At 42.9% G+C, this 25,411-nt stretch overlaps 1 protein-coding gene across 1 annotated transcript in view; it reads right to left on the reverse strand.

The window, feature by feature from the left end:
* Positions 1-25,411, reverse strand: part of tanc1b (tetratricopeptide repeat, ankyrin repeat and coiled-coil containing 1b) — a 142,004-nt gene that overhangs the window by 94,155 nt on the left and 22,438 nt on the right. Inside the window, exon 3 of the mRNA XM_080019347.1 lies at positions 5,603-5,812. Within this exon, the coding sequence (XP_079875473.1) occupies positions 5,603-5,812 (210 nt within the window). The remainder of the gene's footprint in view (positions 1-5,602; positions 5,813-25,411) is intronic.

The following is a 25,411-nucleotide window of genomic DNA, read 5'->3' on the forward strand; positions in this document are numbered from 1 at the left end:
TGTAGCTTTTGCGTCCTAATAATTTCAAGAAAAAGTGTGCTCCGACTCAATAAAAAAATGACATATTTATAATATATATCATATATTGTGTAATATGTCCACCTGAGAGGGCAGAACAGAGTAACGGCAGCTTGTAAGAAGTAGTCGGGACACAAGAAAAAAGTCTCGGTACACCAAAGAGTAAAACGTAGTGCCAGTACTGCGTATACCGGTGAGTATCAGCCCACTACAAGCACTAGGCAGGTTGTCTCTCTACGGACCATGTTTAGATTTTACATCTATGCTGAAGCGGTCACAAAAATGGTGGCCACAAAGTTTAAGTCGTCTACCTTGTTCCACCTGAGCGGCCCCACCACCCGTAGGCACTGCACGTGCCGCGCACCCACCGGCGTGAATATATCAGCGATCGCCGGTTGTTGGACTGATGGTGGCCGGTAGGAATATTTTGATGTATCGCCCAACCCGAACGCATATTGTGATATATATTGATATTGTCTACACCGCCAATTAAAAATGTAGTTGAATGGTGGCTCAGTGGCTTAACAAGAAGGTTCTGGGTTAGGGCCTGACTGGGGCCCTTCTGTGTGGAGTTTGCATGTCCTCCCCATGTACGCTGGTGCCCCGGTTTATTTCTTCTTCTTTTCCTCTTCTTCTTATTCCATATTGCTCAGCCCCAACACTTGCAAACACATCTGGATCTGACTAACTCAAGTCTGGAGGACATTAGTGGTAAGCCAGTAGTGGGGTTGAGAATGGATGACTACATTGAGATATCCAGGATTTTACCCCTGAATGATGTGTTGCACCATTTGCAGCAGGGTCACCTCCATGTCTGGAAACCCAAAGTGAAATATACGGGGCATTTTCAAATCCTCTGATACAGATATCAGTCCAGAGTAGTGACCTGTGCTTTCCCTCACCGATCTCCATCCACCTGGCTGATAGCTACTATATATTGAAATAGCCTTTGAGAAAAAGAGTCAAGCACCGCCACGCATCTTATTAAAGCATACAATTTGAAAAGATTTTCGTGCAAAACTACATACTGGAAACCCACTAGTCCCATGCGTCATTTCTTACATAACAGTTAAAATGATAGGCTGCCCATGATAGCAATAAATATCATGAATTGCCGTTTTATGCTCCCTTGAAAGTGGACAATGAGGCAAAGTGTGGAACTAATGCTGTCTACGTGACTTGAGAATGTTCATCCATCTAAATAACACTAAGCTGTATCCGCCTTTATGTACCCCCTTAGTAGAAAAATCACAAACAGGGCATGCTTTTTGGACTGAAAGTAATGGCAGGTGGACTCTCAATTTAAAGAAGGCGAGGTGATTGTAAGTATGTGCATTGTTAGAGAGAGGAGTGCCGCCGAATGGACCTTGTCAACATCAACGTCAAAGTTTTCATTAAGGAGGCAAAATCCACAGCTGAGCAGTGCAACCTTGAGGACAACAGATGCTATGAAGCACGCTCGTATCACAGTGAACAATTGTGACCAGAGGAGGTCACTGTGGAGTTGCCCAGGAGGACTGTCGTACAAGGTAAGCAGAAGAACTTTCTGAAAAAAGTGACTTGAGGTTAGTGCCAATGAAAATTCTGAGCAAGGTTTTAACACGCATTTTGATTTGGAGGTTTTAAAACAAATATGTTAATCCCTGACCCGGGCTTAGACGGAACATGTCATCCGGGGCCATATAGTTGGCATTCTTGTAATAAATGCCTTCCCCGGGGCCTTTTTTTGTGGACCTGTAAACAGTTAGACTGCAAAGCCTGGGCCCTGTTCAACACATGTCAGGGTACCGCGTTTCATGGTTAAGCTCTGGGCTTAGCCGATCAAAGTTATGGCAGCCAAAGGCACCAGGCCTTTGTGGCTCAGGCATCCGTCACGCTCCTAATTAACTCAATGTTTCTCTGTTGTCCCCTGTGAAGTTTTCATGAAAAGAATACCCATTAAGTTGGGGCCTTCCACAATGCTGTAGATTACCCAATCTGTCAGGAAATGAAGCCAAACCACAAAATACGGTCCCAATCTGAGAAACCGCCTGCTCTAAAAGTGAGCGTGGGTTGTTGGGTGAGCGGGAAGATAAAAAAAAAAATTGAGTGGGGGGCGTTGTATGTATGACTAGTTGAACATCAATTAAGCAGGGGTGACTCTAAGGAGTGAGGAGGACTCTACGCCATTTTCTTATGATGAAGATAAATAATCATTATATCTTGCATTTATGTTCATTTATGAGATGATCTACAAAAAAGGATACATACAGAGTGATTGGATTTATATTTTATCTCACATGTACTCAACTCTACAGTAATCCACACAAATGTGTTCCAAACTGGTGTGACAACTGGTTGCTTTGATGGTTTAGCAAAATAGAGCAGGAGAAAACACAGCGTTATGGCCCGTGTTATTTTCGTAGAGGAGCTGAGACATTTCCTGGTCTGTGTGTTTATTAACTGAAGGTGTGAACTCTCCCCCTATGGGATTTAACACTTACCTGTAAAGGGCGGCCGAAACAGACTGCCTCGAGTCGACCATCCCCCCCAAAGCCCTACCCTCCTCCTCGAGAACATCCCATCCTCTCAGTCCATTTCTTACCTCTTTGCCTCAGAACACCCTCATGGGAATGTGCCTTTAATGAGTGTTCCTTCTTTCCTCTCTGGGGGACCTTTTCACCTTCACAAACTGTGCCCTCCTCCATCTCCCTCGCTCTGGGCCTCCCTCACTCGCTGTCATTGTAAATGTGCATTTCATCAGTGCTGTCTTGGATGGGTTGAAAACAATCATGGAAAAGCCCAATATTGCCTAAGGCGAGTGAAAAAGGGTGTACTAACTTGAATACGACTTAAGCAGATGGGGGACCATGCTCCAGAATACTCACATGGCATTAAGATATTGATCTCATATACCTGTGCTTGACGATTTATTTTCTTAAAAAAATACTATTCATTTATTCTTTCTATGTGGTATTACTTAAATCCTATATGTAGGGAGTCCTTACAATTACTGGCCACTTTTTCAAATAACACGCATGCAGCATGCAACTTTACAGTTTTATTCTGCTCACACAATGTTAGATATTGAATGTAATGTGGGAGGATTTGGAGAAAAGCGCACAGCAAATTCGTTTTTAAATAAAGGCTGAAGTAAGCTGAGTCCCTGCTGTAAACATTGTGGTTCATGGGGGAAATTCCCCATGCTAATCTGTGAAATTGTCCTTCCTATTAGAAACTTCACAACAGACTCAAATACAATACAGTCAAGTTGAACCGCTTGAGATGAAAATAATCAAATCTCAAAAAATGAAGAAATATAACAAAGTAAAATTTATTCTAATTAAACAAGTCAAGATGAACAACTTGCACAACTCGGCAGATGTACGAAGACTTGCCATATGCCTTGGTGCGTACGCCTATCCCCAGACATCAACACCTCTTAAAGGGGACCCATTATGCTTTTCCTAATTTTCTGTCACATATATTATGTTACAATGTGGGATGTTCAAGTGTCAGATAATGAGGTAAACTTATGACAAAGTCATCGCTGTGAGTAAATTTGCATGATACAAAAAACTCTGGCGTGCGAGAGTTCCGGTGCGGTGTCCGTGTCCCCTACAAGCCTGGAGCGCGGCAACCAAAGTCGGAGCTAACTTTTAAATTGGGCCCTTGCAGATCTAATATGAATAAAGATTCAGCCACTGGATTGCTTATTTCTCACCTCAAATTTGTTCAGAAACAGAATTTAATGTACTGATAAGGTGAAGTCAGTGAAAGTTTACAGAGTAAATAAAATGGAGCCCGGAGTTAAGCTCACACCCCATTGGCTCACAGGATCCGGAACTTGTGCTCACCACCCTGTTGGCTCAGAAGTAAGGGCTTGGCTGCTCATTCACAATCAAAGCTACACACAATGAAACTGGCCGTTTCGGAACAGTCCCGGCTTAGAGGCACGTCACAATGGCTTGAGTGCATAATCTGAGTGGTATTTTCAGCAAAAAAAAAAAAACAACATGTTTTGGGATATCAGAGACCTGTATTAACATGTGTGTAATAATAACATAATAGGTCCCCTTTCAATGTAAAGACAAGATCAAAGCCCTAGCTGCCCTAAACAAAGGCCAGATAGCCCACAGATGAGTCCCAGATCTGTAGGCCAAAGTGACCACTTAAAGGATTTCTGTCCTTTTTGCTATGTTTTTGGACCTGTTTCAACCTGAGCCTTGTATTCTAGATTAAGAAAAAAATAATAATAATTTTATATATATATATATATATATATATATATATATATATATATATATATATATATATATATATATATATATATAAAAAATGGTGTCCTGAGCTTTGAAGACTGTGCACCACACAGCTGCTGACAGATGCGTTCGCAGCATGGCAAAGTAATGGCCAGTGAGGACTGAGAATTTGATTTAGCGTAAACACGCGGCCATTAACAGTCGATGAAGTGTAAACAAGTGGTGCCATTGTCAAGACCACCATCCTGACAGAAGCTGATCAAACAGAGGGACGTGAAGTGAAGTGACACAAACAAACTCATGTAAGCACAGAGTGCACACATGCAGACTACTGGGATGCTGGCTAAGTCCAAATATCCTTGTTGGTTTTCCACACAGTCCTGTACTCCACACATTTTCTAAAGGACGGAGAGTGGTTTGATATGTTTCAGCGATGACCCAGCTGAATGCAACATCAGCGGAGCTTAGAGGCTGATACGGAGTGTCAACCTCACAAACCGTCAGAAGTTCAGACCTGACACGAAAGCACCTGAAGGCAGACATGAAACTTCACTTTCACAGGATGTCCCTCCGAGATGAGAGCAATACACAGAAAAGTATAAAAGCACTCCGCTAATAGAAAGGAATAGATTAAATGTTTCATATGTTGGAGTGCTGCCGGTCTACATTGTGAAGTCAAATAAGCCAACTTTTCCTCAGAGAATGCTTATGTAAGGACTATGTTCTTTGACAACAATAGCCACATGTGCCGATGGATCTTTTATTTAAAACTGTGTGTTTGATTTAGGAATATAAGAAATATATACAGTATATAAAAAAACAGAAATAACTAAAATGCAAGTTTTGGAAAATGTATGAAGAAGAACAAGGTGTGGAACAGTGTTGAAAATCCAAACAACACATGCACATTTTCTTTTCCTGCTTTAGCTCCTTTGATTGTTTTCGGTTTAGTTTTACCTTATTACTTGTCCCCTACAGGGATTCAAAAGTTCATAGACTGATATGTACAGAAGCTTAGGCCCCTGGGTGGATTTCTTTTAATGAATATCAGCTTTTTCGGAGATTAGGTACAGTGTGTTTAAAGGCTCTCGACTTCCAGTATAAAAACCCAAGCCAGGGTTCCTGAGTTTGCAGGGCTGAGGTTTTATTTTTCTCCTCACCAAAATGCATATTCAGGGGAAAATTGGTCTTTTTGGAGGAAAAAGTCAAAGATCAAACATGCTTATTATTATTCACTTATGTCTTAAATAAAAATAAATACAGACAAAGATACAATTTATATCATGATTAATATTCATGTCATTTATGGATGCTTAAGCTGAGAGTTGAGCGCGCGCCAGTACCTGGGGATCTCTTGCTGGAACGTAATGGCATCAAGTAGGACTGCCGTGGTAAGAGAGGTGAGGAGGGCAGAGACATGGAAACCCCCTTGGCCAGACTCAACCTGAAGACATCGTCCTGGGAGTAAGAGAGGGCACCGCCGGCCTCCTGGGGCTGAGAGATTCCTTCAAGCGGCCCTCTGCGTTGGGCGCCGTGGCCGTGGGCGTCGCTCGCTGAGGAGATATGATGATAAATACATTAGGGCAATTACCACGATCATGACCTCAACTCGCACGCGGTGACTTCACGGATACTGAAAGGGAATTCACAGGCGAGAACTCTTGCCTGCTTTTAATCCCGCTCCGAAATTTGACTGACATTCTTAGATAGCTCAGAACACAGATACAGGGATAAGTGGTTTCATATTGGGATAAGTGAAAAGACAGGGATCTCTGGCAGAGGTGAAAAACAGGGATTTGTGAGAATGCTGAGCCACATGGTGTGTATTAAAGCTCAGTTCAAGGCTCAGAAGGACACCCAGCCAGCAGAGTAAATAAGGCTGTGTCATGGCCACCGAGATTAAATAACATGTCAGTCATTGAGCACACTGGCTGTCAGCTCTGTGTTTTTTACCCAGTACTTTCCAAAATGTGCAATCAATAGAATCACAATCACCACAGACTAAAAAAGTAGGCAACTGTTTCTTAAGTACACTTCTTACACACTTTCAGTACACTTTCTTAAGTGCACTGGACGTTAACACCAAGGACACACTACATGAATTTCAAAGTCGTCCGATCGCTGTACTGTACCGCACGCTGCTCATTACAACATCTTTCACCAGGAGGAATCCCAGACGAGTCTGTCGGGTCTCCAAAGAACGTTTTGTCACAAAAACATGCGCGATAAGTGACACCGGATATGACGAGATACCATACCATTATTAGATACTTGATCACTGTAAAAAGATAAAATAAAAATATAATAATTTGAAAGCAGAATTTGATTAAGAAATATATTGAAAACCTACAGAAGAAAAGTAAAATAGGTATGTTGTGTGTTTGTGGATGCTGCTCCGTCCATTTGCCATGACTGATAACGCAATCACAAAGTAGCAGTTTGCAGCAAACCAAATATTGATTATTTCTAATGAGACTTCGATGGATGCCTCTGCAGAGTTGAATACCACAAACCGTAACTGCCATCGACTTTTTCTGTGATGCTGGACAGACTGAATGTTGTTTTGGGAAGAAGCATGTGGCTAACAAGTGGCTAAAAAGTTTGCTATCCTGCCCTTTGCTCTATAATGACTGTCTATAAAAGAGTTCAGACACTTGACCACAAGGAATGACATGGGGAGAAAGATTGGTGCTGAACTTCAAGGGGGCCTATTTTGCAAAACTCACTTTTTCAGTGCTTGTGCACATACATTGGAGTGTCTGATGGGCCGACTAACACACTAACTGTAAAACAAGACAATCCAGTTTTCTGTGAGCTGTCTATTTTAGAAAACATGTCCTGAAACAACACATTCACATTACAGCCAAACCCTACGGGGTATTCTTTTCAGTATAGTATAGTATATTCAGAATAACAACCGCCCCAATCTGAGTTACTGTCTGTGAAGAAATCACAGACGATAGAAATGTAAGTATTTAAGAAAAAAAATTGTTGTAATAATGTTTCTTTCTTAAAAAAATAAAAATAAAATGTTGAAAAATTATTTAAAACAAAAGGCGTAATTGTGTGGCGTACGATCTCCAAACAAAACCAATAAAAATTGTGTGTTTTTATTGCTGATGTATTTATTTATTTTATTTTATTTTCCTACGTTTACATGAAACAAAAAAATCCCCGCGTCCCAGAGCGTAACAGTGCAGTGTTCATGTCTCCCACAAGCTCGGAACACGCCAACAAAAGTCGGAAATAACTTTTAAATTATGCCTTTAAAATCAAATGTGAGTGAAGCTTCCAGAACCCGGAACTTGTGCTCAAACCCAATTGGCTCACAGAACTCAGGGCCTCTGGAGGGCGGCTCCTCCCACAAACAAACAGCCAGTTTTGGAACAGGATGTTATAAAGGTATGTCGGAATATGGCTAACCTAGAAGACATGACCTTGTGTTTTTATGCTGCCTTTAATAAATAATAAAATAAGGGTTAACCGTTTTCAGTGTCCGACTGAAAATCTTCCTTTGTACAACTGTGGAAGTTTTCCTCTTGGCCTGGCTGAGATGGATGAGTGCGAAGAGAAATAATTCAAAGTACGACTTCTCAAGCTTTAAGCAATACCATTTTAACGCCAAAATTTGTGGGTATACCCAGGTTTTTTTTTTGGGGTTTTTTTTAACGCGGGTAACCCCGCTAAAGATAGGTGATTGACGCCTTTACCATTTGTCAGGAGATATGCCCCCCCCCGGTGTGTCACGTTCGACGTCCACTCAATCCACTCAATGACTCAATCCAGTGTGTCATGGTTCCAGTGTGATGCGGGGGAAAAACAGTAGAGGAGACAGCAACTTAAACAACGAGATAAAACTGTAAAAACTTGGGGGGATAACGGCTCACCACCCAGCGAGACACTGTCCCTTTCATTGCTACAAAAGAGCTGCACAAAAGAATCGGATCGCTCGTGAACGACCCAACATTACAGTCGAAGCAGCATGGAGTATCCATCCGCGCAACGGTCCTTCGGCAGCGGAGAGCTGAGGCGCTCCTCAGGTTTGGAGACCGGCTTAGGGCGGTGCTGGAGTGGCTCGGAGCCCGGCAGCTTAGAGGCTCTCCGCTGCGGTCCCCTCAGAGAGGTCCCCACACTCAAAACAATTCATGGTCCCCCACAAGGGCAAGGAGTCATTAACATCTGAAAGGAGTCATTAACATCTGATTTTTAATTCTAAATCGCACATGAAATGATGGAATGATACACAGACATTCCTATCTATTTGCGCGGCAAAGTCCAGAAGTTCAATGCGCGTCGCACCGCGCTGGTCAAGAGGCGAAAATTAAATGAGCGGGTCGACCCGGGTGTGAATACCAGTCGCTATTCGCGCACTCTTTGTATTGCGCTTTACAGGTCATTCAATTAGCAAAATTAAAGGACAGAAATCACCCAAAAAAAAAAAAAAAAAAAAAAAAAACACGCCAATGGACTGAGCCAATCGCCGGTTGTCGATGTATTCGTCCAATTGCCCAAGCCTAAAAGGTATGTTGTGTGTTTTTGGATGCTGCTTCATGCACTCTCATCTCTGTCTCTCCTTCTCGACTCCTCCCCTTCCCCTCATTCCATGTCTGCTCTCATATGCTGTAGCTTGTTGCGTCACTCCCGAATCGATCCCGACACGACCAGATATCAAACCTCTCGCCAGTGTCTGCACGCCATCAGCGAGAGCTCAATGAGCAGTCAGATCATATTGTGAGCAGTTCACACCACAGGCTCGTCGCTCACGGGAGCACGCTATGATTTTCCTCCGATCTTGGGCTTTGCTCAGCGATCTCCAGAAACTGGTCGGTGAGTGGAAAATCAGGCGAAAATTACGTAGTCTGAACTCGGCATAGGTTGCGAGGTGGGCTCTCCATGGATCGGGCTTGTTGTTCCAGCACATCCCACAGATGCTCGATCAGATTAAGATCTATGGAATTTGGAGGACAAATCAACACCTTGAACTCTTTGTCATGTTCCTCAAACCATTCCTCAACATTTTTGCAGTATGGCAGGGCACATTATCCTGCTGAAATAATTCACTGCCATAAGGGAATACCGTTGCCATGAAGGGGTGTACATGGTCTGCACCAATGTTTAGGTAGGTAGTACGTGTTACAGTAACAGGCACGTGAATGCCAGGACCCAAGGTTTCCTCGCAGAACATTGCCGAGATGCCCAAACCGGCAGAGGCATCACTGCCTCTGCCGGTTTGCCTTCTTCCTATAGTGCATCTGGTGCCATCTCTTCCGCAGGTAAACGACTCACACGCACCGGACCACCCACATGATGTAAAAGGAAACGTGATTGATCAGGCCAGGCCACCTTTTTCCAGTGCTCCGGGTTCCAGTTCTGACACTTGCATGCCCATTGTAGGAGCTTTCAGCTGTGGACAGGGGTCAGCATGGGCGCTCTGACCAGTCTGGGGCTATGCAGCAAGCTGTGATGCACTGTGTGTTCTGACACCTTTCTATCGCAGCAGCATTAACTTTTTCAGCAATTTGTGCTACAGTAGCTCTTGTGTGGAATCGGACCAGACGGGCTAGCCTTCACTCCCCAAGCGCATCAATGAGTCTTGGGCGCCCATGACCCTGTCGCCGGTTCACCGGTTGTCCTTCCTTGGACAACTTTTGGTAGGTACTAACCACTGCATACCGTGAACCCCCCCCTCAAGGCCTGCCACTTTGGAGATGCTCTGACCCAGTCGTCTAGCATCACAATTTGGCCCTTGTCAAAGTCACTGAGACCCTTACGCTTGCCCATTTTTCCTGCTTCCAACACATCAACTTCAAGAACTGAACAACTATCCCATTTGTAGTCAGTATATGAAAGTAAATAATCAATATCTTAGAGTACAAAATCATTATATCAGAGTGGGAAGGGATTTCCTGGATGTCACTTAAAACTTAAGCCTGTGTCTTAAGTTTGATTGGAAGACACGTGACTGGAAAGCCCAGGTAACCTTACCCAATTTGTCTAAGCAGACTGCTGAATGATGTGACCGGGCCAAAGGTAAGAATAGCAGTCTAAAGCAAATACATAATGAGTACAAGTTTGGCATGTTGGAACATGTCGATTTAATGAAGGTTAAGGTAACACAAATTTGTAAGTTCAAATTGCTTTAATACACACAAATGAGTAACAAAGGAATTTGGTCTGGCCTTCACAAGGTGTAAAATCACCCTGTGCTTGAACTGGGTCACCCTGTAAGCATAGGTATATGAACAACACATATGAACATATACCTGAACACCTTTCACAAACAACAACTTGTATAGGCTGCACATGTTATAGAGGCAATTACATTTTATGGAAATATACAGAGGGAAATTATGATTCATTGCTTATATAAGTGGGAGTCAAAACAGGAGTTTTGCTGGTTGCATTGGTAAAGTATAGAAATAGGCATGACATTCAATACTATAATTCTCCTTTTGTTTTTCTAACTGTTTGTCCCATACTTTCAAATGATCCCTTTAATCAGAGAGCTAATATTTACTTATTTGCAAGCCTTATTAAACATAGACCCATATACTTACATCCCACCTTTCACCCATTACTACACTGCACTAAATTGACAATCCTTAGCCCTTTTCTTCAAAGAAACAGCTTGCGTGAGATCTACAGATGAATTGGGTCCAAATATGCAATAAACTTCACCTGGATTCATCATTCATCTGTGAAACACAAAAAAAACAGACCCTGCATTGCTTGAGCCAATGCTGCGTGGAAAATCAATTCAAGCCATGGAGCCGACGAGAGCAAAAAATAAAAAATAAAAAAATCTATTCTCTGGCATTAAAGTTGCTCACTCATCATGACCACAAATAATGTATGAATTATCAACCTCTAATAATACAGCGCATGTGTCAGCAGACCTCGCTAAATCATAATCGCAGATGTGGCGAACCACAGTAATGACAATTAGCTATGGTTCTGTTTTCAGGAGTAAGCTTCTCATCAAGACCACAGGTCTCTTTCTGGGGAGACTTCAACAGATTAGCAATGACGCCTGTCTGCAGTCAGAGGTTTGAACCAATCACACAAGATCGAAACGCGAGAGGCAGACTGCTATTAAGTGTTCTCTTTCTCTCCTCTGGGAAATGAGTGTTGTTGGCTTTGGAACTAACCAGAAACAGAGTCATTTTTTCCCCTGCCTCCGCCTCTCCACAGGGGACACAGAGCTGTCCTGTGTTTTAAAGGGCTCTTAAACAAAGGAGAATGCCAGAGACAGGAAGTGGAAAGCTGCAATGACACCTCTGCAAGCCCCCAGACACACTGAAAAACTTGTGAAGTGATGGTCGGTCACTCAGACAAGGCCAGGACTTGCCATAGCCTTGACCCGAGTGGGAACTTCTGGCGAGAGACCGACATTCATATTCATCAGGGCCAATGTGATACAGGGGGCCTCACAAAAGTCAAACGCTGCGTTATATCATGGACAGCATTCAGGGACTTGCACTTGAAATATAAAATTGATCGAGCATATTTCTATCTTATCCGAAAGGCCTTTACAGAGACCAAAGCCAACGACCTCCAACATCCTCTTATCAAAAAATATGTCTCCCAAGGAATGCATTTCCAGAGTGTTACTTTTATAATGTTCATTATGAGGGGAAATGTTTAATATATTCATTTTGAGCATGAAGGTCATAGTGATGTAATACTCCTTTGTGTTAAGAGACAGAATTTTGCAAGAAACAATGTCAATTGAATATGTGTATTATGAAGAGAGAAAACATAAATCAGTATTAAAAAAAGGATATATCAGTATTTTTTTTAACTCTTTGTTTTAAGGATGGTCCTGTGTGCAGTAGTAATTTCCACAATTTAAAAATTTAACATAAATGGCCTACTTTTTTTTTTTTTCGTTAATACATATCTCACACAACCCTTCATGCTACACCAAAGCTTGCATTGCTGTTATATTTGGCATGTAGCAACCATTACGCTCTCTGTGACCAAACAACGCGAATATAGCACCGGGGTATTATATAAGAGGGTAAGGGAGACAAGGGGGAAGGACACTGGGAGAAAGCACCATTCATGCAAGTTTAAAATTGTTACAAGGGCAATTGACCTAAACACTTCTGTATCACAATACTACCATTGTGACGTAGCAAACAAAATTGAGGGCTAAATCTAACTTGTAACTGTCAATATAAAAGGGAAGGGCTTTTTATCAGGAAGACTCAAGTTTTGCAGGGAGTCAATGCATGGTATTCTGTACCAGTGACAGGGTGAGCATTCCAATGAACACAAACTAGCGCACGAGACTCTATTCTTTTCCAACAGTTGAGGGGCCAAACTTTCCAAAAATGCCAATCCATCCTCATTGTCACCATATCCTGAAACTCTTAAGGCTACACCAAAATGCAGATCATAAAAACTGCATTTGGAACACGCACTTGCTCTGCCCAGGCCAGGCAGTAAAAGGGGCAATGCAGGTTTCAGTCATATTGCATGTCATAGAGGTTATGGCAAGGTTGTAATTAGGGGTGATGGTTTCAAAAACAAGATGCGCCACATAAAAGACGGTACAAGCTGCAGTGTGTTACGGTGACTGCGTTACCATCTGACCCGCTCTATATAACACACACGGAGACAAGGACAGAAAACTCGCCAGCACTATTTCAGTTGCTTTCCTAAATTTCTTGCTGGGGCAAGGCCTGCAATTTCAGACCCTGCTGTGGTCAAGGAAATCAGCCCTTTCTAATTATACAACGCTGCCCCAAAATGATGTAAAAATGATTACAGTCCCTGCATGCTCTTCTCTTCCTCATCAAAAGAAGGACCAAAGCAGGGTCAGAGCCCACAAGGGCAAGCCATGTCCATAAAAATACCGATTTTTTAAATTTATTTTAAGACATTGATTCAACAAATAATTAATTAAGTCAGTCTGACTAAAAAGCAAGTACCAAGGTAAACTACCAGGCTACTTTCTCTAAAGGTAGGATTTTGGTGATTGAAACTTGAGTGTTTGACACAATAGTATTTGAAAGGGAGAATAGCGAAAAAAAAAATATGCGCCATTATCAAGTTATCAGGTCATTAATTAAAAATGACGACAACACATTCCTCTGTACAGTAGCCAATGGAGTGGCAGTCCACTCAAAGCATTATGAAATATATTTGACAAAATTGACCAGTTTCACAAACCAAACTCAAGCTACACCTCAGGGAATTTACACCCCTGTGTTTTATACATTAATAGTAAAATTGTATTTATGTGTCTTCCAACATAAAGTGAGGTAATTGGTTCACAGCTAAGAATACTTCAACATAGTTTACTAGTTAATCTGATGAACCAGAAAGAAAAAAAGGGGGGGGGGGGGGGGGGCGATAATTAGATGCAGATTCTTTAAGTCAACACACAAAGCCACATGACCAGGGGACAATTCATCAGTGGGGAAATTCTCCTGCTAGACTGAGTGCCAATGTGGAATCCCTGTGTACTTCTTAGACCAGGGTGACAGTGACACAAAAGCTGTCACGCTTAGCACACAGGCATCCCACAGAGAGGAAAGATAGCCAGATAGCCAGACAACCAGGACTACAGACTGGGGTAGGGTTTCCAGCAATGAGATTGAATATGTTTGTTAAAAACATGTTCCGTTAGAAAATCCTGATAAAAGTGCCGTGTGACGAAAGTGACTTGTGAAAGCAGCACCAAATAGTACCAATGCTTTTCCCAGGTTCAGTCAGCAGTAGCCATGGAAACAGTCAAAATATAAAGCAGCCCGACAAAAGACTTCAAAATACAGACTCAGTACTCAAAATAATAAAGGAAATTCCACACATTGTACCCTCTGCAGAATATGCCAGCCATCTAGACGTGCATTCCTCACTAAACTAATATCACTTGTGTGATAATAACCCCGTCACACAGATCGGAATCGGTCTCTACCTATCTTTATTCCTCGCTGTAGCGGAGATTGTGTTATTAAAGTTTCATCTTCTTTCGACAGGGCTTGATTTGTTTGATATGCACCGATCATCCACGACATTAAAACAACTGACAGGTGAAGAGAATAACATTGCTCATCTCGTTCCAATGGCACCTGTCAAAGGGAACATGGGAGAAATTACTGGATAATTCCTATTGTTATCGCACCAGTCTAGGGGTGGGATATATTAGGCAGCAAGTGAACAGTCAGTTCTTGAAATTGATGTGTTGGAAGCAGGAAAAATGGGGCAAGCGTGAGGATCTGAGCGACTTTGACTAGGGCCGAATTGTGATGGTTAGACGACTGGGTCAGAGCATCTCCAAAACGGCGAGTCTTGTGGGGGAGTTCCCAGTATGAAGTGGTTTGTACCAACCAAAAGTGGTCCAAGGAAGAACAAACGGTGAACCGGTGACAGGGTCATGGGCGCCCAAGGCTCATTGATATGCATGGAGAGCGAAGGCTAGCCAGCCAGGTCCGATCCTACAAAAGAGCTACTGTAGCACAAATTGCTGAAAAAGTTAATGCTTCTATAATAGAAAGGTGTCAGAACACACAGCACATTGCAGCTTGTTGCATACGGGGCTGCGTAGCCACAGACCGGTCAGGGTGCCCATGTCCACTGCCCATGGACCCCTGTCCACTGCCGAATGCACCAAAAATGGGCATGTGAGCTTCAGAACTGGACCATGGGGCAATGGAAGAAGGTGGCCTGATCTGATGAATCACGTTTCCTTTTACCTCATGTGGATGACTGGGTGTGCATGGGTTGTTTACCTGGGGAAGAGATGGCACCATGATGCACTATGGAAAGAAGCCAAGCCGGCGGAGGCGTTGTCATGCTCTTGGCAATGTTCTGCAAGGAAACCTTAGGTCCTGGCATTCCTGTGGAAGTTACTTTCACATGTACCATCTACCTAAAAATTGTTGCAGACCAAGTACTACCCTTCATGGCAACGGTATTCCCTGATGTAAGTGGCCTCTTTCAGCAGGATAATGCACCCTGCCACACTGCAAAAATTGTTCAAGAATGGTTTGAGGAAAAATGACAAAGAGTTCAAGTTGTTGACTTGGCCTCCAAATTCCCCAGATCTCAATCCGATGTAGCATCTGTGGGATGTGCTGTAACAACAAGCCCGATCCATGGAGGCCACACCTCTCAACTTCAGGACACCTTCAGAGGTCTTGCGGAGCCCATGCCTCAACGGGTCAGAGATGTCTTGGCAGCACCGGGGTAACCTACACAATATTAGGCAGGTGGTTATAATGTTGTGGCTGATGGGTGTATAACCATTAAAACCTCCTGTTTATTAAAATTCAAGAGTATTGGCAGGATTCCTCCTGCATGCAGAATTTCACACTATTGAAAAATCAATAGTCTGTCATAACCTTCATCAATCTTCATGAGAGACCAGAGAAATGTATTGATAAATGCACATGCTGACTCATTACTGCTGGCAGACAACGTGGAAAGAAACCAAAACAGGCGTTGGTTTAGTCTCAACGTGTCTGGAACAACAACAGTTCCTGAAGCTCTGAAATCAACACAGATCTATACACACTGGCTAATGGGAACAAATTAGCTGTGTAACTCTGAACTAAGATCCTGCAGGTATAGCAAGCCAAAAGGACTATTTTAATCCAGAACACACACACACACACACACACACACACACACACACACACACACACACACACACACACACACACACACACACACACACACACACACACACACACACACACACACACACACACACACACACACACACACACACACACGCTTGCTGCAGTGGCCAGGGCTGTGGAATGTCTTTACCACTTACCCCAGGGGAAGAGAGGCAGATTGGGAGGGGTGTCTTTAGGGGCAGGAGGGGAGGAGGGTTGCGCTGGGTAGGCACCATAACATTTCCAATTCCCATTTTCTCTTCATAAATGGACAATTTAATTGAGTATGGGAAAAATATCTGAGCCAGACAATATCTTTGCCACATTTTGTTCCAAACAGTTTCCTCTCAGGAAGACATTAGCAAAAGCATTATGGGTACCGACAACTATGACATGCAAGTTAACAGCATAGAAACAGAAGGAAAATCATCTCTACCAACAATGATTTACTTGCCTAATCCAAGGAGAAGCTATACTTGAAGCGCAAGTGTGCTACAAAACCCAACTTCTATTAAAAAGTACACTTGGTACTGCTACATGAAGGAGTAGATTCAGTATCTTGACGACTTAACAACCCCACAGTTAACTCCCTGGGGGCTCACAGCACATATTGTTAATGCATATTGTTTAAAATGAATAACTATAGCTATAAGCAGCATCTGATCTAACTGTCAAAACCCAGCACCAGATCCAATGGCACATATCGAGATGCAAACTATGCAAAGGGAAGGATGGGCCATGTGTATACAATTTACGTGCACAAATGGATTAAAACTCCTACAGTAAGATGATGCAGACTTACAAACATGCCGTTCAATATGTAACCCATAAACTCACTTTAGACTTGAACTCCTGTCAGAAAATATTTGTATTTAAAAATGTAATACAACATCAAATACACATGCTGATTTAAGACTGCCACTCATCAATAAAGTTGCAAATAAAATACTTTTTTTAAATCAAAGCTTTGGAATATATTACAGCAGATCTGCTGCTGTCAGAAGCGGCTGGGTAGTTATTGATATTCACACTGGCAGCATTGTGTGTGGGGGTTCTCAGTCTGAATGCCTCTCCACATGCCTCTTCAGTCCGAGAGTCTGGGGAAGTGGGGCACACCGATTCACTCCCACGCTAGGGGGAAAATAACCCTCTAACCTCCTATTCATTCCCATTCATACACAGCTAATCCCAATCTGAGCCCATTGATTGGAGACAGTGGGGTCATCTGTTATGTGTGCTCTGAAGCTCCTTAGTTACTGTATGACCTGACCAAAGCTGTAATGCTCTAAACCCTCCAGTATGTCTTGAACATGATGAAAGACAGGCCTCTTGACGGACCATTTTTACCAAAGCTCAATAGTGACTCAAAGTGTTGCTTGAATCATACACTTTTATTAGAAATAGTAGGCACCTTCTCATCCTTACTGGAGTATGGCTTATCCACAGGGTCTAAATTAATTATGTTCTTGGTACTACAGATGGGACCGATCCGATATCGGTATCAGGTGCTGATATTGACCTCATTCACTAATCGGATATTCGACTGACGTTGCCGATCCATGTGCCGATCCAAATTCCATTCGATAGCTTGTGCTGGACCCCCTTGTGTTGGTCCTCAATGTAAGACGTCATGACTCCCAACATATATACCATATTTCCTCAATTATAAACCGGTACGCAAATAAAAACTGTGCCTCTAATAAATGCCAGGGGTGTAGTCTACACGAACAAATAAAAGCCTGTCTCAAATACAGACCAGGGAGAAACTGGATAAACTCCTGGTGCCTGTTATATAATAGGCATGGGAATCATGCTTATTATGAGGAGACCTCATGATACAATATCATCACGATAAAGGGAGTTTTGCAATGCATTAAGTATTGCGATTACATTTTTTGCGATAGTACACAATTATTTGAAGTAAAACGATAACAATTAAATAAAATTTGATTGAAAATATCAGATTTTGCGGTGTCTAAGTTCAACAGTCGTTTTAAATCCCAGATGTCGGTGCTATTTTGGTCAGTAACAGGTGAGCGTCCGAACGACCGGTGATGCTGCAGGGAGGCCGAACTTTCTCCCCAGCGGCTCTGCTCCTCTCACCCCAGACTGGATTAAATACTATTGATATTATCTGAATTATTGTCCTTCTAAAAGGGTTTTATGACCATTTAGCTGTACGGTGTAAACTTTCCAGCCGGGTGGAGATGTGAGGTGCGGTTTCTCGGTCCGTCTGAACTGTTCTTAGAAATAAACTTATTTACTTTACTTATTGGAGCAGAGCCCTGCAGTGCTGAGGGACTCCTCCGGACTTCGATCAGCCATTCAACTGTGTTGGTCCTCAAAATAAGACGTCACGATTCCAACGTATAATATTTGCCGCCATAGAGCTACTGGCAGTTGTAGTTCTATTCGTGAGGGGCCACACTGAAATAAATCACTGGATGAGGAATAAAAACTACACAGATAAATTCTTCAGCTTGCCGGTTGGGTCTGGTTTAAAACCCAAAATAATCCCACGTCAAGGTCGCTGCCTTATTGGAATGGGCCAGACAAAGGCTTGTAAACAAATACAAGTAAACAGGGGAGCTGCGGTTTTTCTGGATAAAAAGCACTATAACGTTTACTTTTCTCAAGCGATTTCAATGACTCGCTTTTATATTCAAGGGTATATAATCTACTTGGAGTAGTGGAAAAAAAAATGTTTTCCCTACTCCACGACCGTTCCAATATGGCAGCGACATTGATGTACGACCCAAAGGTCCAGATATAGATCTTGTTCGTTTTAGTTTTGTTTTTTTTCCCCAAGCATTCAATTTGAAGGCCTACACTTGTCTGTATTTGAAGGTAAAATGTGAAGAATGTGAAGCCTACTTAACATACAGTTAAAAAAAAATGTGTTGGAATACATTAAAATTTAATGCATTTTTATGCATATTTTTCTCTTTTAATAAGAAGTGCTGTGTGGTTTACTACAGCTTCGTCTAACCCTACACATAATACCAACAACAATAAGAAGAAGAAAAAACAGCTCGAGTGTCGGAATCAGTATCAGCATCAACACATATGTATCGGAATCGGATCGGAACTGAAAAACAATGGATTGTTGCATCTCCAGGTGGTACATGTGAGGTTCCACAGGGAGTTTTTTAGAAAGATGCTTGCTGAATGCTCCCAAAAACCATGACATGTCTCACATGGAGTTCACATTGGGCTAATTGCACAAACGTCCTCTACTGGCATCCCAGTACTTTGCAATCTTCTGTCATCTTGACAGCTGTTACAATCTGAGGATGATGAATGGCTTTAAGGGATTTTCCTTACTGTGATCAATCATTGAGTGAGTTCTAAGGACGCTGTGCCTTGAAGTGCAGATTCCACAACAAAACATCTTTGGGATTGAACATGACTTGGACCTGGCCATCCCACTCCTTGTTATTCTGCTGAGCTTACCTAAAAAAAGAAACTGATGGTCTCTCCTGGGCTGGCAATTTTATGCTACTAAGCATATGTATAAAACAGATTTCACTGAAGTGTAGCTGATTTTCATGTATGGAAACCCAACACAGTGCAGCCTATAGTGTGGTGGTTGCCATGAAGAAAGGTTTAACAGACCTGGATTGTCATTGGCACAGATCATTAGGCAGAGCCTGTTTCAGGCACAAAGTTGGATCACAAGAACATCACCAATCAATGGACGACTGGAAGTCTCAGTTAAAAGCCTTTTCAATGACATTAAATGGACAAGGTAAGGCTAAGGCTCTCCATCCAATCCCTTACACAGAGCCTAATCCCTTAAGAAAACAATAATGTGGGTCTAGTAGGAGGTCATGTGTGCTATGAGTTGAAAAATGCCTGGTGAACCTTTTGAGTTCAACAAGAATTAAAGACACATATTGTTTTTATTAAAATTTTAACAAAATACTTAATTCATTATGTTGACTGATGAATCTGTGAATATTATATGGTTAAAACAAGTAGTAAACAAATATGGATGGTAAAATGGGTCCGCTCATATTGGACAGCTTCCTTCCAGAAATGCTTAAGATTGCTCTACACCTAAGATGACTTATCTTTATCCAAGAAGTCTAGTTTGCCAAGCATTAGTATCAAAGCACAATGCATAGCTTTATAGTCTTCTGGCAAACAATTAGAATGAGGAAGAGATGAATGTGAAGAGGAAAGATGCCAGGCGGTTTTGCTCCTCCTCGCATGAAGTATTATCCCCTGTTCCTTTGAGGCCAGGCACAAAGAGGCTGAGGTCACGAGTTCACCCGGTTGCAGACCCTCCTGAGCTAGGGATGTCAGGGCATTCATCTGCAGATGCAATCACAAAAAGCAGCTCTGTGTGCCATTCATGGACACAGAGCATAGCAGAGCAGAGCAAAGCAGAGGAGACACAAGAGGCCCCAAGGCCACAGAGTCTGAGCAGAGCTCTCCACAGACACCCACACAGACTTTCATAAAGTCAGAGACTGTGACATCAAGGGCTAGCGTCTGGATAAAGATGGGAATAGAAAAAAAAAAAAAAAAAAAAAAGAAGAAGAACCTGGTCATCTGGAAACCACAAGCACATTTTAAAATATTAACAGATGAACTAAGAAAATAAACAAGTAGCATTTCCCTCACTGCATACGATGGAATCATCGTAGCGCTGATTTAGTAAGTCGCAGACAGTCCATGGAGGTGCGTAGAGGTAAGACGAAGCTGGAAAGAATGTGTCTACGCACACAGGTCACACTGTAATTAGAAAAGGCTGTGGCCTGCTGACCTCTCTAACCAATTTAAGGTCCTAGCGCCCACTACGAGCCTACAACAGTCACCCAAAACCACCACAATCTGTTAACTTATAGAACGCCAATCACGATGTCTGTTTGCTTTTTACTTTCCATGACCATGTCAGCACTTCCAAGGTCAGGGATAGTGTCGGTGCAAAGTGCATGGTCAGTGAGTGGGGGAGCGCGGGGCTGTTTACCAGCTGGTGCTTGAACAGATAGTGGACCTCTGGGAATCTAGGATGTCCTCCAGAAGCCCCTGCTGGACTTACTGTTCAGGACATAGTTTCAGATCTGACCTTGTGTCACTGAGGACCTCCAAGACAATAGGATTTGCAGACACCAGATATTTTCCATTCTAGTGCAGTTTAACGACAGCCAGCCAAATTTGCACCAAACACATTGTGTATTGTTCTCAAACTGAAGATTTGAGTGTAAAAAAATGATATATCTGTGCTGCATGTCTTTGCCACACTGGTGTGTAATGGCCAAATTGTATCACCATCAAAGTCAATTGCTGTGGATGAACTGGCTAACGGGATTTGAAGACCAAAAATGTAGCTTTAAGACATAGATTTGGAAAAACGTAGCCAGTAACTAATAGTTGTTGCTTCTATAACAAATGCTTGGCCAACTGAAAACAGCAGGACTGGTCGACCAGGTTCAGTGCTTCCCGAAATAACCTGCATGCTCCTTTTTAGAAGGGAGAAACGGGGTGGGTCCCATGTGGATACACCTGAGGTTTGGGTGGGTGTGTGTGTGTGTGTGTGTGTGTGTGTGTGTGTGTGTGTGTGTGTGTGTGTGTGTGTGTGTGTGTGTGTGTGTGTGTGTGTGTGTGTGTGTGTGTGTGAGTGTGTGTGTGTGTGTGTGTGTGTGTATTTGTCCAAGAGCGTTTGTTTTGTGCATATGTATGTTGGAGAGAGAGAGTGAGAGATGTGGTTTGAGCTACGCCCTGCTAATCGTTGCCTTCTGGCTGTACAGTGCTTTGATACGGTTGGGCTAGAGCTGCACTCAATGGTCTCCTTTGTGAATCAGGTGCATTCTGTGTTTTCACACAGTTGTACTGTAAATCCCACCACCACTGTCTGGGCATGAAATCTACACAAACATAACCAGAGCTGACTTGCGCTCTTGGACGTTTTTCAAACATCGTCCCAATTGTTATCTTAAATTTGAAGTTTGATGGAAGCCCACATATCTGTCATGCTAAAAGGCTAGTTTGACTCTAAAAGTCAAAATGAGAGATCCCAGAATAGTGTAGCCTTGGTGAGCCCATTTGAGCATTATTATGTAAAGAGGAAAGTCACAGGTGGAAGACAAAGGGGTGGTCGTTACAGCTTGTCAACTATTCATTTGGGTTAAGAAATATCAAAGATTTAAGACTTAAAGATGTGTAATGGGATATATTGTGATACTTCCTCTTGTGATATGTTATCGATACACTGGCGCCAAATATCTATATTTTCATTAAAACATGCTGCCGCTCTAAACTAGCGGTGTCACGGAACGTAGATGATCCGTACGGGTTGCCCCCCACAGTTCGGCACACATGTGAACCGTGAATTAATCGCAGAAATGTAACCCATCATGGTGAAATACAGTTTTACTGCCGTCTCCATGCGGAGCTGCATTGAAAAGAAGATAGACAAGACAGATGCGCGCTGTGTTTTGCGTTTTTCATCTCAGTTGTCAAGCGCAATGATTGGTTTACGATTAGTTATGTTACACGCTATATGTTACACATGTTACAGTTACAGGCTATGTTGCTGCTACTTTACGACATGTCGTGAATGAGCTGTGAGTGGATACAGCCAATGTCGGCAACCATGTGTCCGTGCGTCCGCCAGAGAGGAGCAGTCAAGATCCGCTAGTGAACAACTACGATGTGTATTGAGAGATGCACACTTCTCTACAAAATCGACTGTAACTTGCGTAATTCTGAACTGAAATTGAACATGAAACTGGTTACTTATTGGCATTATATTCAATTACGGGGGGCGAAGCTAATCACATTTTTTCATTCACTACCATGTTTAAGGAAGAAGGTTTAACGCGTGAGAATTGAGTATTGAATATTTTATATATTTGAAGATATTATTTAAACATTGGACATCTTTTTGTTGTACATTTTTTCATCTCACAGTGCCACAGTGCAGTGAATAAATACTACACAAATTCCTGCTTTTTGCCTTTTTAGGGGTATTTTTTTTTTCTTCGGTTACACAGATATCGTGATGTATCGTAAATTTATTGTCTTGCAATGTATCAAGTTTCACAGAATCACTGTATCACGATACCATCGCTAGTCGTTCTTGGGCAACGTATCGTGATAGTTTTGTATCATTTGTTACTCTGTGACTCACACCACTATAAATAAGTGTAATGTATATTGTGATAACCTATGAGAACATCTGTGTGTGTGTGTGTGTGTGTGTGTGTGTGTGTGTGTGTGTGTGTGTGTGTGTGTGCGTGTGTGCGTCTGTGGCATGTGTTGGTCCATCTGTCTGTCCTGCGTGGTTCGCACATCGTCTGTGGTCTAGACAGCCCTGTGGTGCTTGTCTGTCTGTCCCCACCATCAGATCCTAAGTTATGCCACTCCAGGGCTATGAAAGCAAGACTTCACCTTGGTTTGTTTACAGATCCCTTTACAGATCTTACCTCTCAGGAGGACAGGGCTTTAAAATAACCTGGTAATGCCCCCTCACTGAAATACCTAGACACCCTGCTTCTTCTCCCACCACACCCAGGTGCTACAACAACTACCCTGACTTTGAAGTCTGGGGGTGAGAATGTAATGGCCGTCTGCTTATTTGAAGGACATTGTCCTGAAATAAAAACATCTTCTGTGAAGTATCCCTAATATAGGAAGTTAATCCTATGATAATGGGCAGTAAGCCGATTTGTGTGTTTATACAAGCGTCTTCGAAAACTAAGTTAAGGAAAGTCACGACGCCAGTATCAAGCTGATTCCCCAGGAACCACAGACTGCTCGCAGCCCAAGGAACCATTTGACTTGCACATGAACATTTTCTTTATAGACTCGGCCCACCATGGAAGAACGTTGCAAAAAAGTTTTCCTTAAAAGTTCCCTTGCAAGCCACTCAAGTGGGAGGGAAGGCTTCTGGAAATGGCTGCGGCTGAGGTGGTTAAAGACTAAGCTGGCACACAGCTGCTCGCACAGGAAGAAACTGGGCTGACCGGGATGGAAGTTCCAGGATGGTACCTGTGGGCAGGCCATGAAAGAGGGCGATGTACGGCGGGTCTGTTAACATCTGAGGGAGCGTCAGCCACCGAGAGGGAATACAAACTGACCACACACAGGCCAGGATTTAACCCTGCACCTAACAGAATAAAGCAGCAGGGAACCAGAGCCTTCATATATCAACCCTGCGTATGCACAGCAATGTGTAAATGGTGTGTACCCACATTTCTATTCAAAGTGAGTTCTGTATACTTAAAAAAAGCTTCTACATCTATGCACACCTCTGTCTAGGGCCTCACTATGTATTGTTTCAGCAGCATCATCGTGACTTGTGCACACATGCAAAATAGTCACTTCACACAATGTGCGATGTCAAGTAAGGCAAACTAACTCAAACATGTCATGCTCGAGCTTTTTTGCTGCCTGATACAAAAGGAGTAGGAGTAACCTTTCCCATTGTCACAAGAGGAGGAGTAGTTCTTTTTTTTTTTCCTGGTGTGTCACGTTCCAGGTCACAAACGTGTCGGCAAGGGGGGCATGTCATGTTTCCATTCTGAGGGAGGTGGGGGGGGGGGGGGGGGTAGAAAGCAGCATGGAGTATCCATCCCCGGCACCAGCAGTGCAGGGGATGCGCCGGGGATGTGCGTCGAGCCCAGTCTTTCGGTGGTGGGGAGCGGAAACGCTCCTTGGGTTCGGAAGCCGGCTTGGGGCGGTGCTGGAATAGCTCGGTCAGAGCGGTCCCCAGAGAGCAGCCCCCACGGAGTGGCCCCCAGGGAGCGGCCCCCACACTCAAAATATTTCATGGTCCCGCATGCGGGAAAAAAGGTCAATAACTTCTGATATTGGATTCTAAATCGGACATGAAATGATTGAATGATACACAAATATTCCTATCTATTTACATGCCAACAGAAATTAGCTTGTCAACCCGGGTGTCATGTTTCCGTCACTGCCGATCGGAGCTAGAGCCGATAAATACCCGCGACTACTGCAGTCATTTGTCCCGGGAATGAATGCAGAGTGTAACCCGTCTCACTGAAGGCAAAAGCCAGATGTTAGCAGGTGTTTATGGTGCAGTGGGAAAGAGGCACAAGGTGGAATAAGCGGCGTGACAGGTTGCTGATGTAGGCTACTTTTTAATTTGCCATAACGTTTCATAATGACAAAGCCGGTTCAGTCGGGTTGCATAAAATCAAACCGGTTTAGGCTCATACACCAGACCGGACAAACCGGAAATACACCCAACTCTACTCTCACGGTTCTCATTTTCCATCATTAATCTACAAGAGAAGTCTGTCTGATATTTCTTCTGATATAAGGGTTCTTGGTAGGATTGGGTATCAACCAAATTACCACAAAGCGTGGATTCAATAAGAGACGTGCATTTAGATTGTGCTTATAGGTTCCTAAATTTTGCATTGCTCATTTACTCCCCCCGACTCGCTCACCTTATGTTGCGGCACGGTAGCAGACTGGCAGATGTTATAATAATCCATCCAATGAGTAATTTCCAGAAGTGCCATTATTCCCCCATGTTTGTTTACA

This window comes from Zeus faber (genome assembly GCF_960531495.2).
Source record: "Zeus faber genome assembly, chromosome: 18".
Classification (NCBI taxonomy): domain Eukaryota; kingdom Metazoa; phylum Chordata; class Actinopteri; order Zeiformes; family Zeidae; genus Zeus; species Zeus faber.